A 20,171-nucleotide genomic window follows, 5' to 3' on the forward strand; every position below is an offset into this window, starting at 1 on the left:
TTGGCCATAGTCTACCACGCTGGCCATGTGCGGATTGGTAGAGTTCACACACCTTTGAGAACATTATGGAGAACTCTCAGGTATGCAGGTTTCCTCACGATGTTTTCCTTCACCGTTAAAGCAAGTGATATTTAATTACTTAAAACGCACATAACTTCGAAAAGTTAGAGGTGCGTGCTCGGAATCGAACCCCCGACCTCTGATTAGAAGGTGGGTGGAAGGTCCTAACCACGAGACTATCAGCAAAGTTACCTTACTCGACAAAAAATAAAATAAACGCACCACCACTATTTTCCTGTAAACTAAGATGTGAGTCACCATTAAAAAGTTCTCTACTCTACTGTCTTAGTAACGTGAAGAAAAAAAACGGTTTTCCTTATCCAAGTGGCCGTAGACTTCTGTACGCATGTCTCGAGAGCCGGTACGACTCGGCGGGAAACTTATTTCCCGCCTTTTCAACTCGCCGCCGCCTGGTAATGCAAATTATTGTTTTGCTAATACGAATCTAATTAGAATATCATCTAATTATGTTTCTTGTTTACCCTTATACAATACCTTTGCCGGCTTAGCTTGTTATTTTAAAAAGTAAAGTAAAAAAAAAAAATTTTCTAAATATTTTGTATAGATGTTCTGTTGTAGAAAAGAATTAGGTTATTCCACAAACTTTATGCGATTTTTATACAAGAATGCTGATCAGTGGAAAATTTGTCAGATAGTTGGGTTATGCATAGACTTTTTAATGAAATTATTTTTTTAATAAAAAATCCGTTAATAAAGTAGATGGGCTTATCCGTACATGTTTCAGCATCCCGCTCGCAGGGGAAGCAAAAAAAAACAGCTTCGGCCGGCAGTCTCGCTGACTACGCGGCGCGCGCCGCCCGCATCACCACGTTATTTAATTTTATTACATTTCTTCACGTGTTTCGTTTCGCGTACACATTCGGACGGCGGTTCAACTTCGCGCCATGTGCACCAAATTGTGATTTCGGACCCTAAACAAAATGGAACACCGTGGTACTTTTCGACAACAAAAAACATTTTTCGGCAAAATTTCCGTCAACCGCAACTAAACGCAGTTCAAAACTAGGTTCATTTTTTATTACGTTCGTTGATTTTTTCACACCTCAGTTTTTCACAAACTAATGCAGTTGAAACGGTTTAAGTTGATTCTTATGAGTTCTTTTCGTTTCTAAATGAAACTGTAACACACAACCGAGAAACTGTAGCACCGACAGACGGATAGAAGTAGAGAGAAGGCGGCAGAAGTCGAGATGGCGCTTGCATCTTCTGTGAGCTTGTACTACTCGATCGTGCAGCGGGCGGCCAGGCACTATCTAGAAGATTATTGCCATACAGGTGCGTATCTCGTTCTAAATTAAAAATGCCGCCATTTTTCGTTTTTCTTTTCAGGCTAATCAGAATTTTTGGAAAATAGCTCGAGCTTTGTTAATAACCAGCAAAATATTTTAAGATGCTAAAAATGGACAAATTAAGCGTTTTTCTCGTTACAGTATAAAAATTGAATTCTAATAGGAATTATTTCAGAAGTATTTTTCTTTCTATAATAATTATTAAGGTTTATAAAACAAAAAACAAAAAGGTTTTCTTAACTAAACCAAATTATAAAAATAATTTATTTTACCGCCATGAAATGAATCTTAAGAAATAATTTATTGACATCAGTTTATGTTAAAGAAGAATCACTAATTATTACTATTAATAAAGAGTGATGCAGTTTGTGAAATAAACAAGCTACATAGAAGAACTTATTGGTAATTCAAAAAATGTAGAGTTAATCTTTAAAATAAACGGCAGAATTTTTATAGTAAAAAGACACTATTATCTGTTGTAATAATAGGAAAGATCTATTATCAAATACATAATAAAGGATAGGTAATAATAAATAATAGTAGGTATCATGATAATATGAAATGACCTAACTTCTCTAAATTTACCTACATGACGTGTAGGTGGTAAAATTGCAAACTAGTTTTTCCAATAGTTTTTATAAAGGTTAATTCAAAGGTGAATATCAAATAAAATATTTATAATAATCACTTTTTTTTATAAAATATAAATTAAATAATTTGTTATTACCTTATAAGTGAAAATAGGTGATTAATCACACCGAACTTATTTAATTTTGTACAAATGTATGGGTGAATCTTATTGGATGAATCATCTTTATGTATGCGTATCCTTCGGGTGATAATAGAGCGATAATACTTATTTATTATTTTCATATGGTTTATACACTAAACTTTAAAAAAATGATATACCATTTTGTAGGTACCAGTACGTTAATTATCTTTTATTATGCCCTATTTACTTTTACGAGTAGACACCTTTTTTAGGATGAAAATCCCCCTTTAATATTATTACTTACGTTAGAGACTATAAAAGAAATATAAGACAAAATGTTATCTAAAGTTCAAACTGGAAGCGACAATAACTTTATAGCCTTTTTAGAGCTTTTTTGTAACTTATTTACGATCACGATACAAACCGTCGCTCGTAGCTGGCTAAAAATCACAAATTCAAGGGAAATATTTTTTAGACAAATGTGATCAATTTTAATGCTATTATTTATATTATATTCATGTACCTACCAATAACTTAAAATTAAAACATAACATATAAAAATATTACGGGAAGACTCTGCCTCCTGTAACACAGTTTAAAAAAAAAAACAAAAAAAAAACAGTTTTTACTTCCTTAGGATGCCAGGGCCTCACATTAGTTTCAGCATCATCGCGAGCCTTTTTTGAAATGAAGCTTGGAGGTCATCATGCGAAAAGCGTCTCTATTTTTCATTTAAGAGACATCAGTAATTTAACGATCAGATAATAGTAGATTATTTAACATGCGGGTAATGTAATGTAACGTCACGGGCGCCGGGATAAATTGGGATAAAGATAAAAGGGATGGTAGAGTAATTCCCGAGCGTAGCGAGGGTGTTACATCTAGAATCCTGAGTGAAGCGCAGGGTTTAGGGGCGCCTAAGACTAAAACAGTATTACCCCCAAGTGTACCCCAATACCCTACTTTTCACACCTTGCAAGACAGTAAAATCAAAATCTTCGTATGCTTAAATAGGTACCTATCTATCTTTAGGAGTTTCTGGGAGCAAACCGTTTATTACACTTTGAGCTTTAATAGTTTTTGGAATTAAGTTAATGCTGCTATTTTCGTCACTCGACATTTTTATTTCAAATTAAATAAATTAAAACAAAAACTTGGGTATTATATTTTTGTTTGTAGAAAAAAAAAAAAAAATTAATTAATAAAATTTACGTCGAAACGAGACAGCAGTAGTAGCTTGAACTAAAAACTCCTTGTGAGGAACAGAATTTACTTCGGCTACATTACATGCCTTAAATATGTGCCAAATAAATCTTATCTCAACACGTAATGGATTTCAGTTCAACATTACATCCCTTAAGACGTAATGGATTTCAGTACAACATTACAACCCGGCTAAGTCATAGGAATGTAATAACGTAGTTTACCCTTAAGCTAACAGGTCTGTAACAGGGCATTCTAGATTCATAGATACGTAGATATACTCAGTAAGCAAAACTAGTACTAAATCAAAAACACTTTTAAGAAATTACATTATGCATACTTACATAATAGACAAAAATATGGTGTCAAAATATCCTAGAATCACCCTGGAGGTAATTCCATAATACGGTTACAATTTTCTCCTTTAAAAAAAAATTATACATGAAGTACGAGGATGGTTCTTACGGAGAGAAAAATATAATTAAACCTGCCCCTCAATTTTCTAAACTCCACCCGAGCGAAGCCGGGGCGGTTCAGCTAGTTTGAAATAAATGTTTTTTATTTTGATTTTTAAAATGGCTGTACTTACACAGACAGATGGACGTGCACAGACGGACTGGCCGAAACCATAAAGGTTTCATGTTTTACTTACAGGACCCTAAAACGCATCCACATTCTTCGTCGCAAATCGTAGAAGAAAACACTTTTCTCTCTGAGCGTCTCAAAAACCAATTGCTTCTAAGGCACCTAAGGACTGGTTTGGCGGCAATCGGCGTGCCATCGTCTTCAGACTTTAGGTCACACATTGTGGCTAATGCCGTTGTACCTACACAATCTCTAAACTAATTTAAAATGGCACGTCTAAATCTAATGCTATCCCTGTCATAATATTGCTTGCGGAAAAGGATAGCACTAGATTTAGACATGTTAATTTATGTAGTTTAGTTTAGAGATTGTGTACAAGAGAATCTGGCAGCTCAAGTCACGCCGTTTGACGGCTCTATATTTTTATAACTGTCAAACTGTGTCTGTCCTTTTCATACTATATTTGTAAGAAGAGGAAGTGAATACTCTAAAATTAAGGTATGCTCAAAATCCGTAGGTACCAATATATGCAAAGCTGAAAGCTGCCTGCATCCTTAAGGTCAAGGTCAGGTGCGTGCATGGATTTGCACATATTTATGCAACTTTAAAATGGCGATAGCCCATTGGTTAAGACGTCGGCCTCCTATTCCGGGGGTCGGGGGTTCTATTCTGGCCACGTACCTCTTACTTTTTGGTAGTAATGTGCACTATAAGTAATTAATTTAATATCACTTGTTTTAACGTTTACCATTCAGCACTTGCCCAGCGTGGTAGACTATGACCAAACCATGTTCATTCTAAGAGAAGACTTGTGCTCAGTAGTGTATGATGATAGTATTTCTCGTAATTCTATTTTAATCATCGTCTATCTAAGAATGGTTCGTCATAACCAAAAGATAACACTTTTGGCTAGGAGCGTCTTAGAACTAGTCACATCGAAGAAACCAGTTCATAATCGCATCGCCGCCGTCGCGTCGGCTGAGTTTATATGCAAATGCAGTGCATCCCGCCTAAAGGTCAAGGTCACAGGGGACACTTTGGCTTACAAACTATTATTTATTTAGTGCTTACACTTATGCGTAGGTTTTTAGGACCAGCTAGGTGATTCGCTAACTCAGTGTCTAACACCAAATGATAGCCATCGAGGTTGGTTGGTTCTACATTGCTGCTTCACTGGGTGATATTAAAATATTTTTTCGTAGAAAACCTTCAACGGATTAAAAAATGAGCTCAGTGTCTATCATCCAGTACTGACCTCGCACCAGAAAGCACAGCGTTGAAAAACTTTCTACTAGGTGGCAGATGGCATCCAACGAGTCGCAGAGAGCCGCTTGATTTAGGCGGCGTAAGACCAGGGCGTGTGGAAGTCCCTACAAGAGACCTATTTTAGCAGTGGACGTCCTTTAACAAATCATATTAACAACGTACCTATAGTTTAAATCGCTAGATCAAGAAACTTATTATTTTGCATGTAGGCTCTCTCATATTATTATGATGTAGAAGACACTCACTAAGAAATGATTTCAGAATTTCCAGCCGAGCAAGATAGGAACTTCGCACTTAGGAAAGATTTTTGAAAATTCAACCCCTAAGGGAGTGAAATAGGGGTTTGAAATTTATGTAGTCCACGCGGATGAAGTCGCGAGCCTAAGCTGGTAATAATTATTTTCTTTTTAACTAGTACCTAACACTTCATATAAAATATTAGAACACATGTTTATCAAGCAATCTGAAAAAATTGATTTTCTCCTACAACAAATGAGTACTTTACTACAACTCATAACAACGTTAATTTCGAAGACAACAAAATAGGTCTTAAAATAGGTACCTGGAACATAAATGGACTATCTCCTAACAAAGATGAAGTAGAAATACTACTTCATATGCACAAACTTGATATTCTTCTTATATCAGAAACACACTTTGTTAGTAGCAGTCTGATAAAGATAAAAGGATATAATATCTACAACACAAATCATCCAGATGGAACTGCACATGGAGGAACAGCAGTCATCATAAAAACAACAATAGAGCACTACGAACTACCACAATACAGTACTGAAGAAATCCAAGCAACTTCAGTATCTATCTCAGACAGAAATGGCGATTTTAATATCTCAGCTGTTTACTGTCCACCAAAGCATAGAATATCTGAAGAGCAATTTTCAAAGTTCTTTGGTAGCCTTGGAAATCGCTTTGTTGTTGGTGGTGACTGGAATGCCAAGCACCTCCATTGGGGCTCCAGGCTAGTAACCACTCGAGGAAGAGAACTAAAGAAGAGTGTGGATAAAAACGTCCTTATTACTATTGCAACACCAGAACCCACACACTGGCCTACAGACCCAAATAGACTGCCTGATGTTCTAGACTTCTTCATATCTAAGGGACTGTCTCGACTCTTCTTCACAATTAGTTCAACCTTAGATGGTTCCTCTAATCATATCCCAGTGATACTGACCATGAGTGCCCAAGCAATAACCAACATGAAAAGGCTACAACTTTACAACAAAAGAACGGACTGGGAAGCGTTTCGTAACACAACAACAAAAAAAAAAAAAAAAAAACTAGTAACACTTTTCGCTACGAGCGTCTTAGGACCAGTCGCGTCGAAGGAACCAGTTCCACATAATCGCATCGCTGCCGTCGGCTGAGTTTATATGCAAATCCAGTGCATCCCGCCCAAAGGTCAAGGTCACAGGGGCCACTTTTGCTTATATGAACTATTAATTTATTCAGTGTTTGCATTGGTCACATAGTTCTGTCTTCGGCAATCTTGATCATTTGCTCTTGGTGAAACATAATTTTTAGAGGTAAAGGGCTTATTCCACCTTCCTAAATCCTACGTCCTAAATGGTATAGTTGCCGCCAAACTAGTCAACTTGGCCATTCAATGATATTTTGCCCAAAAAGCAATTTATACGCAAATTCGCTTTGTAATTTTTCATTTAGGACGTAGGATTTAGAAAGGTGGTATAATACCCTAAGGGTGGAGTTCGCCGACTTTTAAAACGGCCGATTATCAATCGATTATAATCGGCCGTTTTAAAAGTCGGTGAACTCCGTTCTAAGTCGAGGTAATAATATACCTATTAAACTGAATCGCACTCAAAAACACACCGGTAATCGATAATCCCCCATTTAATTTCCAAAAATCCTTTCTTATTGAATGCTCACTAGTCTAATATCCGTTATTAGAAAATATATCTACCCGCATCTGTTATTTAATCGTGATAAAGAATATATGGTAGATAATGTATAGATTTATGCATTGCACATGCTTGCCTGGCTAAATCACGTGCGGATAATGTTAAACAATTTAAAAAAAAATGTTTTCGAACAACTTCCCCGATTAGTTAGTTATGAAAGTTGAGAATCGGCTGAGAGAATATACCCTAAGGAGTTGAAAAATAAAGGTTGCCTTCTTTCCCCTCTGCGCAATTACTGGGGTTGCCAGGTCCTTTATGTATAAACTAGCTTGTTCCCGCGACTTCGTCCGCGTGGAATACACAAATTTCAAACCCTAGTTTACCCCTTTAAGGGTTGTATTTTCAAAAATCCTTTCTTAGCGGATGTCTATGGCATGTCTATCTGCATGCCATATTTCAGCCCAATCCGTCTGAGCTGTTCCTTGATAGATCAGCCAGTCAGTCAGTCACCTTTTCCTTTTTTATATATTTAGATACCTAAACACAATCCTATACTAATAAGCATTTGCCTCATTTTGTTGTTTTAGTGATTTAGTATTTTTCAAACCCGCAATGCATAGCGTGCAAAACTCGGGTCAATGCCCCGCCTACGACGCGGCATTGACTCCGAGTGGCCTACTTACGCAACGTTCCTTCCGTGCAAACTTCCACCGAAAATGTAGTTTTTGATTTATCGTGCAAAATGTCGATAAAATACGATTGTAGTACGGAACCCTCAGTGCGCGAGTCTGATTCGCACTTGGCCGGTTTTTACTTATAATTTACATTGTACCTAATCTCATTGACGTGCCTACCTAGCTGAATTCTGCCAAAATGAAGATAGCTATAATAAGCATCAGCCAGTTGGTGTACCGTTGCGCGTCGTAGCGGCGTGCGGTTAGCGCCAAGTCGGAGCATGTAGATTAGGGCATGTTCCGCTCCACGGTGCCGCCCGTCGTCGCGGCAATCAGCTGTTAACACTTGCGCCGCACAATTACCCACTAGCAACGGGCCCGGGACGTGGTGTGGCGAAGTTTACTATTTCTAGGAAAATAATATACTTACTTAATCATTGATATTTTATTTTCCCAAAGCACAATGGGTAAAAATGGTCCTCATTGCGGCCTTCTGGGAAACTGATTTACATTGATATTCGATGGATACCTAATGATACCAGAACGCTGGCAAAAACGAAGACAGGTAATAGTACTGATAATTACTGATATGATAGGTACCTACCACAAAAAAAACGCGAAAAAAAATATAAAAAATTCTATATTGTAAAAGTTTACGATATTATTGCAAATAAAACAGCTGACTGACGCAAGAAGGCCGTATGTCACAGCCACTTTTTTTCCGAGCAACCATGCAAACTTCCAGCGAAAATTGGTTTGAACGAGATCTAGTCCGTAGTTTTTGATTTATCGTGCAAAATGTCGATAAAATAAGATTGTAGTACGGACCCTCAGTGCGCGAGTCTGACTCCCACTTGGCCGGTATTTCAAATACAATAAACCTGTGAGCTTTTCTTATCTGGAGTTGTATAATATCTTTGGTAAAGGTAATCTACGGAACTAACGATTCAATTCTGAAAAATTCTTTCATCTACACTAATATTATAAAGAGGAAAACTTTGTTTGTTTGTTTGTTTGTTTGTTTGTTTGTTTGTTTGTTTGTTTGTTTGATTGTACTGAATAGGCTCAAAAACTACTGGACCGATTTTAAAAATTCTTTCACCATTCGAAAGCTACATTATCCACGAGTAACATAGGCTATATTTTATTTTGGAAAAAAATAGGGTTCCGTAAGATATTTGGGTTTTTCGGACACAAGGTGTAAAAAATCAACCAGAAAAGTTACTTATTTTGCGTACGCTGCCTAAACTATAAAAGATAGAACCATAAAATGTTCTAATTAATTGTAGATCTTATAAATATCTACAAAAAAGTCCGCGACACACTATACCCATCTATGTCGAGTGAGGCACAGCAACCATTTTTTTATTTAAAAATCTTGAATTTTTTTGGACTACATTTAAACGCGTTTATTTTACTCATGCTATTAATCCTTATCAAAATAAATGATTTCATCACTAAGAACAGTTTATGGAGATAATATTTGGTCTTTGAATGATTAAAATTGGACGTTTGGTTTTGAAGTTATGGCGAAATTAAAATATTACGATTTCTGCTGCACGGCCCGTTGTATTATATAAAGAGGTAATGTCGTTAAGTTTGTTTGTAGGGGGTAATCTTCAGAACTACTGAACCGATTTTAAAAATTCTTTCACCAGTAGAAAGCTACATTATTCCTGAGTGACATAGGCTATACGGGATCTTTAAAAAACTAAATCTACGCGGGCGAAGCCGCGGGGATCAGCTAGTTGATAAATATAATAGCTCGTGTGCTGTAGAGTGTAGGCTATAAATTATATCACGACGACGAAGCCACGGGCAAAAGCTAGTTCTCATATAAACACGTTAAAATTAAACTCAAAAGATTTGGAGATAACCACGAGATAAGCGACATCCGTACCAAATATCAATAGGATTTCAACCAGCGTGACGCACTTATCCGACGATCTCAATCTAATAAGTAGTAGCGGGTACTAAGTGGCCCATTCCACGAAAATGTCCCTTCCGGTGTCATTCACCTTGCTGGGAAAATCTTTTGCAAAGCCTACCTTTGCCTGTACCCGTAGTATAAGATTTTACGTCTCACCAAACGTTGCTAGAATTCGAGAATCGAAACAAAATAACATCAAAGTAAAATGGACCTAAAGACCCTTAAATTGAAGTCAAAAATTCAGTGCCACTGATTTTAATTTCACAACGTTTCCGCTTGAAGCGCTGGTTGTAGATGTGTAGACAAACTTGAGCTTTAAAACAAGGCATTTAAGATTTACTATAACGCCAGTTTACAGACAATAGTGCAACGGGCGGGGTTTGAACCGTCGACCTTTCGGTTTTCAGTCCACTCTTTTACCCGTTGAGCTATTGAGGAGTAATGAAGAGGATTATGAGTTTTCGAGTTTGTTCCGACGCGTAGCAGTAAAACCTTAAACGTGAAACGTCTCGGGCCGTTATCGCGGGCGGACGCACTCGTGCGCAGGTTTGTAAACTACCTTGTAACACGATGACACACGTGATGTTTGTAAACTTGCGAAGCGCGACCACGCACGTGACGCTGATTAGGAGCCTTAATGATTTCTCGATCGTGATACCAAAGTACCGTCGAACTCATAGCCTACTACCACAGTTCATGACATTTAGGGAACTTCTAACAAAACGTCGAGGCTTCGACGTCAGTGGCGGTGTCAAATGTTACTACCTAAACTTGACGCTTTTTCTTTGATTTCATTTACACAACACCATAGCCTAATATTTGACATAATATCGCCGATTCAAGATCAAACCGAGAGTTTCCTCACTCTAGTTCACTCTGCTACTACTGAGCACACCATTGCGGTAGAAAGACAGCTGCAATGTCTGCACTATTGGCTACAATGCATTGTTGCAACAAGAATCGCACAAATTCAGCCAATCAGAACAATAGAGATTGTAATAATGATTGATGCAGGTTTTACGAAATTGACCTACAGGTCTTCTCTCAGAATTTGAATAATCGCCACGCTGGCCAAGTGCGGATTAGCAGACTGCACACACCTTTGAGAACATTATGGAGAACTCTCAGTCGTGCAAGTTTCCTCACGATGTTTTCTTTGCTCAGTAGTGCTCAGTGGTAGATCATGACGATATTAAGTAATCTATACTATTATAAAGAGGTTAAGTTTGCAAGTTGGTGTGTAGGGGGTCTCTGGAACCACTGAACCGATTTTGAAAATTTTTTCACCAGTAGCTAGAAAGGTAATTAAAATATCGTGGACGAAGTCGCGGGCAAAAGCTAGTAACTAATTTTATTTTATTTTATTAGTTTTTTGCAATCAACAGCGATATATATACAATATAATTTTACATAATAACAGACTGAAAATAAGGCCAAATAGGATTACAATTTTTTACAGATTACTTAAATAGATATTAATTATAAATTTATAACAGTACGTTTGATAATTTAAACAAGCTTTACAATAAGATAATAATATGAAAATATAAAAGTCAATTAACTAGTAAAAATACCTAGTAGGTGATTCACAACATATGTATGTGTGTGTGTATGTGTAAAGTAGGTCTGATTCAAAAATACTTGAATAAACTATTTTTTGAGTTTTGACTTGAATAGGTAGTTCAAAGATAAGCCTTTTTTGTAAGTCGATAAAAATGAGTCAAACCCTAAACAACGCAACGCACGCTCGATCCACCCTCCTCATTGTATTGTGTTTGAAACGCGTAAATAAAGGGGGTGGCACACTGCCGTGTGTACTGACCCGCCAAGGTCACGGCCAAGCCAAGTTCAAGGGCGGGGGTCTCTACAGGGCCTACAGGTGGACTTAACCCTCGTTACCAAAACTTGTCTTGCTTACTTTCAGTTTTCTTTTTCGCTGTATTTTGGTTGTGATAAGTAATGTGTGAGTGTGTATACTGCTTTATAAAAGTTTCTGTCGTAGCTTTAGCTAGTTTGTTTTTCTTTTAAACATTATTTTCGAAAAGTAACTTTCAACAAAATAGTGAAAGGTCCTGAAATAGTTCAAGGGTTCCAGTTTATTAATTAACTTTCAATTTTCAATAATTGCTCTCAATACTTGGAGATTCTCTTTTTTTCTACTGGGAGGTCCTATGAATTTTTCTTTTTTGCTAAATATGACTATTTAGTGAAACAAAAGGACGGAGCTTAAATTAGGAATCCTATTAAAATAATACTTAAGTAAATAGGAATTCCTAAGCTGCTTTTGATCCGCGTAAATCAAATAGTTCCTACGGAACTCTAAAAAAACGTAAATACACATGGACGTAGAACGTTGCGGGCATCATCTATCCTGGTACAAAGACAGCTTGCATCCTGGAGACGGACGTAATATACTTTCTATCCCGAAAATCAAAGATGGCCTAAGAAGAGCGTGGGCATCGTCTAGTAAGTAATTGATTAACCATTCCAAATGTTTTTTAAGAATCTTCGCTTCATAGTATTTAGTGACAAATTACAAATTTTACTAACTATATAAATTTAACTATATATTTAAATAACTATTGATCAATGAAGAGATAACGCAACGGGCGCGGTGCGTTTTTTATTAATCAATATAAATTATGGCGCAAACTGAAAACCAGCGCCGAGCATTGTGAGCAGTGCTCGGCTATGCTGAGTTTGCGACCTTTTGTTTATTGTTAGTTTTTAGTTTAGATAGTATATTAGATATAACATTGTACATACTAGTTACTAGCAAAAATGAAAACAATAAAGCATATTTATTACTATTATTATTATTATTATTAACTAATTTTTAATTAACAGAAAAACAAACTTTCTAACAAACGTTAGCCTAATTCAGCGCATCAAAGCGTAACCTAGGCTGACGAGTATTATACCCATCCAACATATGCGTAGCATTAGTTCACAATGCCTAGTACCAATAGCAAATAGATCACCCCTCGAAATAGATAACCCTCATAGAATTACCCTCTATTTAGCTATGGTATGTCACAATATGTTACGCAAATCTTTATTAGCGTTTGAGTGACCCTTGAAAATTAGTCAGTCGTCTTTTTAGGGTTCCGTACCTCAAAAGGAAAAACGGAATCCTTATAGGATCACTTTGTTTTCTGTCTGTCTGTCTGTCTGTCTGTCAAGAAACCTACAGGGTACTTCCCGTTGACCTAGAATCATGAAATTTGGCAGGTAGGTAGATCTTATAGCTGACATTTGGGGAAAAATCTGAAAACCGTGAATTTAGGGTTAGATCACACAAAAAAAATTAAATTGTGGTCATGGACTAATAATTAGTATTTTCAACTTTCAAAGTGAGTGACTATATCAAGTGGGGTATCATATGAAAGGTCTTCACCTGTACATTCTAAAACAGATTTTTATTTATTTTTATGCATCATAGTTTTTGAATTATCGTGCAAAATGTCGAAAAATTACGACTGTAGTACGGAATCCTCATTGCGCGAGCCTGACCCGCACTTGGCCGGTTTTTTGATACAAGTAAGTAAGTTTTACTTAAATTTTTTGTTGTAACTTGTATGACTTAACTTTTGGATGAATTTACTTTTTCCCCACGCTAACTTTTTCTATACAGGATGTATAGCAAAAACTTAGCTTTATTCTTATACTACCTAAACACAATCCAATACCAATAACCATTTGCCTCATTTTGTAGTTTTATTGATTTAGTATTTTTCAAACCCGCAATGTATAGCGTGCAAAACTCAGGGCAATGCCCCGCTTACGACGCGGCATTGACTCCGGGTGGCCAACCTGCGGAACATTCGTTGACCTCTAGTGTCAGTCAAATGTTTAATGCAGTATATCGTAAAATTTTACAAAATGTAGGATATTTTAAAATCTGATCATCAGTACTATCACTTATCTTCGTTTTTGCCAGCGTTCTGGTTACACCTGTATATTAAATAACAATTAAGTCTCCATGTGAAAACATGTTTTTAAGCTATAGTTTTCTTCTGGAGTTATTTATCTATTTCTTACTAAGTAACTGTAAGTTTTCTTAATAAACTTTTTTTAAACACGTACATAGAGAGAGTGAGAGGGTTTTTCTTCAAAAACAAATGAGGTGCGAAATTAGAAATATTTTAGCATGCCCACTTCCTGAAAGCAGATCGCAACCAAACATGTTGAGTCACTGCACCAACAAAGCATTCGCATAGTATCGAACTCGGAACTTAGAAACACACTTCCCTAGGCTGCCGCAGTTGGAAGCGACAAGTTCGCCCGCCGCCCGCCCGCCGCCGTTTCCAAGTTGTGCGTAATTAGGAGCGGAAGTGCGTGACGTCACGTCCGGGGCAATTTAGCCACTTGCAGCTATTAGCACTATTAGCGAGGTCAGGGTTTGCCCGCCGATTGGTGAATTATTTCATGTGTGCACTTTATCTTGCAATTTGCCGATAGTTCACTCACATTTTAGCTCCGCCATTCTCAAATTGGTAATTTGATGAGTAACTGAAGTTTGGATGACTGTTTTGTTTTGTTTGACCGTTTAAATAAAAGGAGGTTCCTAATCCATACTAATATTATAAATGCGAAAGTGTGTCTGTCTGTCTGTCTGTCCGTCTGTCTGTCTATCTGCTAGCTTTTCACGGCCCAACAGTTCAACTGATTTTGATGAAAAGAGATTGCCCATTTTCTTAGGAGCTTTGGCCCCCCCCTAATATAATTGTTATGTCACCATGGTTTTAATTTTATTTTGTAGATAAATAATTAACTCTTTATATTCTGCAAACGATTTCTATTTATTCACCCTGGTTATACAGAAATCTTATTTTTTATATTGCTGATATTGAGGTTATATTTAATTAATACTTCTTCAAAATAAATGCATGTTTACGATTCTAACTGTAATTGTGGATATTTTCAATAATAGAGTGAAAAAAAGTCGTTATAAAACATAATCGTAAAAAAATAACACATTTTTTTTTTAAAAATTAAGTTTTGACATGACGCCATAAAAGAGGGCCCACGGGCGATCTCCTTTGGTACAGGGTTAGCGTACATCCCGGGAAAGGACATAGGCTACTTTTTATCCCGGAAAATTAAAGAGTTCACGGGATTTTTAAAAAACCCAAATCCACGCGGTCGGAGTCGCGGGCATCATCTAGTTCAACATAATTTATCATACTTATTTTATACTGAACCGGCTTCGCATCACAGGAATAAGTCTTAAAATAAAACTACTGTACTGTGTACTAAGTTTTTAGAAACCAGCATGAATACGGAACCCTACAGTACCTTATACGTGTTCTGGCTTCTGACACACTCTTTCTTGATCGGTTTTCACCCTACTACCCATCTACTACCTAATTCTATATCAATGATTTTCACACTAATTTTACTTAGAGGTCCGTATTTTTTTAGGGTTCCGTACCTCAAAAGAAAAAAAAGGAACCCTTATAGGATCACTTCGTTGTCTGTCTGTCTGTCTGTCCGTTTGTCCTTCGTGACTCGTGTCTGTCAAGAAAACTTATAGGGTAATTCCCGTTGACCTAGAATCTTGAAATTAGGTAGGTCTTATAGCACAAGTAAAGGAATAAATCCGAAAACCGTGGTGGTTACATCACAAAAATATGTATTTTTAATTTTCAAAGTAAGATAAGTAACTATACCAAGTGGGGTATCATATGAAAGGGCTTTACCTGCACATTCTAAAACAGTTTTTGATTTACCGTGCATGATGTCGAAAAAAATAATCGAATACGGAACCCTCGGTGTGCAAGTCTGACTCGCACTTGGCCGGTTTTTTACATACTAAGGAAACTTTTACGTGCGAATTAAAATCGCACTTGGCCGGTTTTCTTTTCGAGGTCAATTCGTTCATAAACTTAACACCGACTGTAAAACACGCACGCGGTATTATGTATGTATGCAAATATATGCGTTTATTACAATAAGTGGAAAACCACACTAGAGAATTATTTGTCTCACGATTTTTGTCCTGTTGCGCCTATCTATAGGTTTACGTCCTAACATGAAAAAGTTCGGTCTCTGTAGAGATGCAAACACACACACTCGCATTCCTATACAACCACACACACATACACACACACACACACACACACGCACGCACACACACACACACACACACACAAACGAATGCACGCTTACGCTTGATATTGTTAGGGAAAGGCCCTAGGCTTCTGACCACAGGGTCTACAAGGTTTTGCATGAAAACAAAATCGTAAAATGTTGGCGGGGGAGAAGGGAGAATGCTTAGTTGTGATTGGTGGACTCAAAAGTTACGTAATCAAGACAATGTGCGGAATGAGGGTATCGGTATCAACTATCGGATGTAGTCAAATACCCAATTATTGTCCTACAAAATAACTAAATTTTGATTTGATTTGATTTGACTATTTCATCCAAACTACCATACTAAGCGCGCGTTTTGACGTTTGATAAGTAGTGGCTGATTCTATTCCTATAGGCCACGGAGAAAATGTCGCTAGTATGTTTTATCGTTGTCGGTGAAGCGTCGGGGCGGCATTTACCGCGCATTACGCAACTACTTGACATCAATGAGCGCAGACGGACAGACAGACGGCGGGGTAAGTGACCAAGTTCATTGCTTGTTATACGATATGTGCAATGGACTTGCATCGGTCATTGTTAGTATCCATTAACTTACTTTTAGGCGCAACGCACACCGCCAGAGTGGATAGGAGTCGAGGCACAGAGTGTTTATTAATTTTTAGATAGGTTTCTAATCTAAAACTTTTAGTTTTACGATATTTTTACAGGTTGTTTTTCTCCTTGTTTTCCCCATGTAAGTAGGTCATCGTTTGTTTGTTGGTTTGTTCTTAAATCTCGCCGCTACGGAACCATTCAAATGTGCTCAAACAGCTGAAATTCTTCAAGTCTAATTTTTTATTAGACTCTGGTCGTCACCTCATACTAACGTCAACGGACTGAATCGTCCTTCACCATGTCGTAGGTGCAGCCAAAAGCTAGACATCAAATAAATTGAGAATTATAACAAGTACTCTAAAGAAAACTTGTACCATCCTGCAAAAGCTCTACTCGAAAGAATGATACGCCGGCCGCGCTGAATTTGTGTTCTCAGAAACTAATCCATAGATTTTCATATGGTTTTCACCAATAGAAAGAGGGGTTAAGTATCTAAAAAGGTTATGGGTTTTAATTTATGAACATTTTAATTTACTTAAATAGCTACACCAAAACAATGTACAGTTGAATAGTTCCTCTCAAGCTACCCGTGCGTTAGCGGGGCGGGTCTAAAGTTAAGTTTATAATTAATTAATCGCTGTCACTTGTACCATACATTAAGTAGCGTGTTCCGTGGCTTTTCGTGTTCACGCGACTTGGTCTTCAGTATTTGGACGCACAAACCTTGATACCATAGATATGCATAACTTTTGTCATACAAAATTGTAATTGTAGTCTTGCAAAGTCATCATTATCATCATCGCAACTTCTTCAGCTTCGTAACCCGTTGAGCTATGACGGTTACTCTAGTTCTCCTACGGATCTCAAGCTACAAGCATAGCTCTCTCCATCGCCCGCTGAGTGAGTCTGAGCTTTCTTATGAGGCCCATAGTTAGCGACCATGTCTCAGATCCATATGTCATCACTGGCAACACGCACAGTTCGAAGACTTTGGTCTTCAAGCACTGAGGAATTTTGGACAAGAAGACATCTCGACGCTTCCTGAACGGTGCCCAACCGAGTTGGATTCGGCGGTTGATCTCTTTCTCGAAATTGGACCTACCCAGCTGGATTGTGTGTCCTAGGTATATATACTCGTCTACAATTTCGAGTGCAACCTTTTGTACTTGCAAAGTACAAATATACATTGACAATGACGATGATGAATACTATACCTACCAGGTTTTTGTGACCATTACCTGTTGAACTCATTCTGTTTGTTTGGGTGCCTAATACTTATTTACATTTGATATACTGTAAACATGGTGACATTCACAATTGTTTATTTTCAAATACCCTCTAGAAATCAGGAACTTTTTGAAAAAAAAATTATAGTCTAGCGCGTGGCTGCAATCAGACCTTGTGGCACTTGCACTGGCGCTTGCCTAGAAGATGCCTATCCACTCTTGACTTGAAGGTACTAGTTAGTAGACCAATACTAACTTTTAATAAGCTAGATTGTTTAAAACCACTGAAGACTGCCGGACTATCCAAAACAATGCAAAGGTTTTACAATTGAAACTCTTAATTAAAAAGCCCAAAAGGAACCCGCGATCCGAAACCGTCGCCTGGCAACACTGAAAAATGAATTCTCCCGAATTCAAAAGAAGTTTTTTTATTTCATTTTAATTCACCTCTATAAATCAAGAAATAGGTAAAGAATTAAGAAATAGAGTTAATCTTCACGATTGCTTTAAGATTAATATGTAGTTTTTTTTAAATAGTAGTTAGGTAGTTACTTGACAAGTTTTCGGAGTTATGTGTAAATAAAAATATCTCTTGCTTTAACGGTGAAAAAGAACATCGTGAGGAAACCTGCATGACTGAGCGTTGCTCTTTATGATCTCAAAGGTGTGTGACATTCACACAACACATTGTGTGAAAATGGAATTCGCACCTGGCCAGCGTGATGAATTATGGTCTAAACTCTTATCTTAAAATATTTTCTTCAGACCCAGCAGGTTAACCCACAGGTGACGCTGTAACAGCCAGTAGGACCAGCAGTAAAACACAATCCGAAAAAAAAACAGCAGTTTAAGCTGTGCGTTGATATTATGTTAGTCAGTAAGATTCTCCTTAGATTATTTTCAGTACACCTTTATAAACAGAGACCTATATCACCTATAACTACTATCGGTGAGAATTCAAGTCATTTTTCGTGATTAATCTTTAATACTTAAGTATACTTGGTTTGTTTAAAATAATAAAGTAGTCCAAACAATGCAAAGGAGCGGAGCGCTCGTATTACAATTGAAAGTCTTCATTAAAAAGCCCAAAAGGAGCTCACTCGCGATCCGAAACCGTCGCCTGGCAACACTGAAAAATACATTCGGGAGACAAAAGCAGGCTATTACGGCCCCAGGATTAGCCCTATTGACACTACGTTACCAATTAAAAAGGGAGGGGTGCTTTTTCGTCTCGGTTTTTTCAGCAGACACTTTTTCAGGCCGCGGGCGGGAGCTCTACCCCCCTACAGAGCTGTAGAGAAAAATCAATAACGCAGCACTTTTTTCCGCGCGTAAAGCATGCACCGACACGGCGCCGTCGATGTGTGTGTGGTGCACGCACACATCGATGCGCTGCATTGGGCTGTCAGTATTTTTTTCTTTTGGCATTAAAATTTGTTGCGCCGGTTCCTAACGTTACGAGTACGAGGCTTTGATTAGGATGCACCTGAAGCCGACGCAATATGGGAGCCATTTTCATGTTTCGAGGGCTCGGAGTGGATGCGACGGCCGTCGAGGCTTTCAGTTACCGACGTATGTGCGGGGAACAATCGAGAATTCGCGACTAATATACTCTACTTGATGAACCCCTACGCGCTTCGGCCGTGGAGAAAAACAATATTTTATTTCCGTAAAAAATGTCACGTAGATATTCAGAAGGACTGTAAAAGCAACTGTTCGAAGTTTAACTTAGCTCAATAGATAACTTTGGCAACTATTCGTAAAGACTATTAAAAATGCAATTGCAACTTTTAAATAGGATCTCCCGTGGTAGGAACTTCTATAGAAACACCTGAGAGGTCTTATGTAAACATTAAAACATATGTAAACATTACACATATAACTCGTATGTAAACATTAAAACATATTGAGTTCAACTCTATATTTGCAGCAGACTTTTAAAACAATAACAAGATGCATAGTGCATATAATTTTGTATTCGCAGTTGCATGTAGGAAAACAGAGTAAACAAACAGTCTAAAGAGTCCATTTCTTGATGCAAGATTTGGACGTGCTTTTATCTTAATTACACGCCAACGTTGAATGTAAGAAGTCCCGGCGAATTTTTATTTATTTCTTAGTTCCGAGCCTGAAACAATACTCTCATTATATTTAAAGCATAGCCATATCTCTACTCCAATTTCACAAAATGAAACAATTTAAAAACATTTTATCGCAAGCCTTTTGTTCGTATTTATTTTTAAAGAGTAAAGACGGCTATATAAAACGGCTCCGCTAAAAGGATTGCAGTAAAATGAGGAACCGATTCGTTGAAAGAACTGACGTCATTATCTACGAGCGATATTGGTTCAACTTAATTCATAAAGAGCCAAAGAACTGGCGACCTTGGACGCGCTTCCGCAATCCTTTGAGTCCGCTGAATAAATGTCAGACAAAAGCTTTTTAAGCCCCAACGAATTGTGTATACGTAGTGGGTAGGTGAAGTACACCATTTGCATATATTCCTAATGCTCAATACTCGACGACCGCACATCACTAATTGCGAACGCAGACTACCGTAAAAAAGCATCACATTCTAAAAAAGAAACGCTTTGCACATTTTTATTTCGCATCGGCCGTGTCAGAAGAGGCTCCG

The 20,171-nt window shown here is 37.5% G+C and overlaps 1 protein-coding gene and 1 long non-coding RNA gene across 3 annotated transcripts in view; both read left to right on the top strand.

The window, feature by feature from the left end:
- The window catches only part of LOC138403241 (uncharacterized), a 251,882-nt gene that overhangs the window by 11,675 nt on the left and 220,036 nt on the right, over positions 1-20,171 (top strand). The window lies entirely within an intron of this gene.
- Positions 869-20,171, top strand: part of jim — a 59,434-nt gene continuing 40,131 nt past the window's right edge. For both annotated transcript variants that reach the window (XM_069502917.1, XM_069502918.1), the window contains exon 1: positions 869-1,356. In XM_069502917.1, coding sequence (XP_069359018.1) covers positions 1,272-1,356 — 85 coding nt within the window. In that variant the 5' untranslated portion in view covers positions 869-1,271. The remainder of the gene's footprint in view (positions 1,357-20,171) is intronic.

Source organism: Maniola hyperantus, chromosome 14 (assembly GCF_902806685.2).
Source record: "Maniola hyperantus chromosome 14, iAphHyp1.2, whole genome shotgun sequence".
Lineage (NCBI taxonomy): Eukaryota > Metazoa > Arthropoda > Insecta > Lepidoptera > Nymphalidae > Maniola > Maniola hyperantus.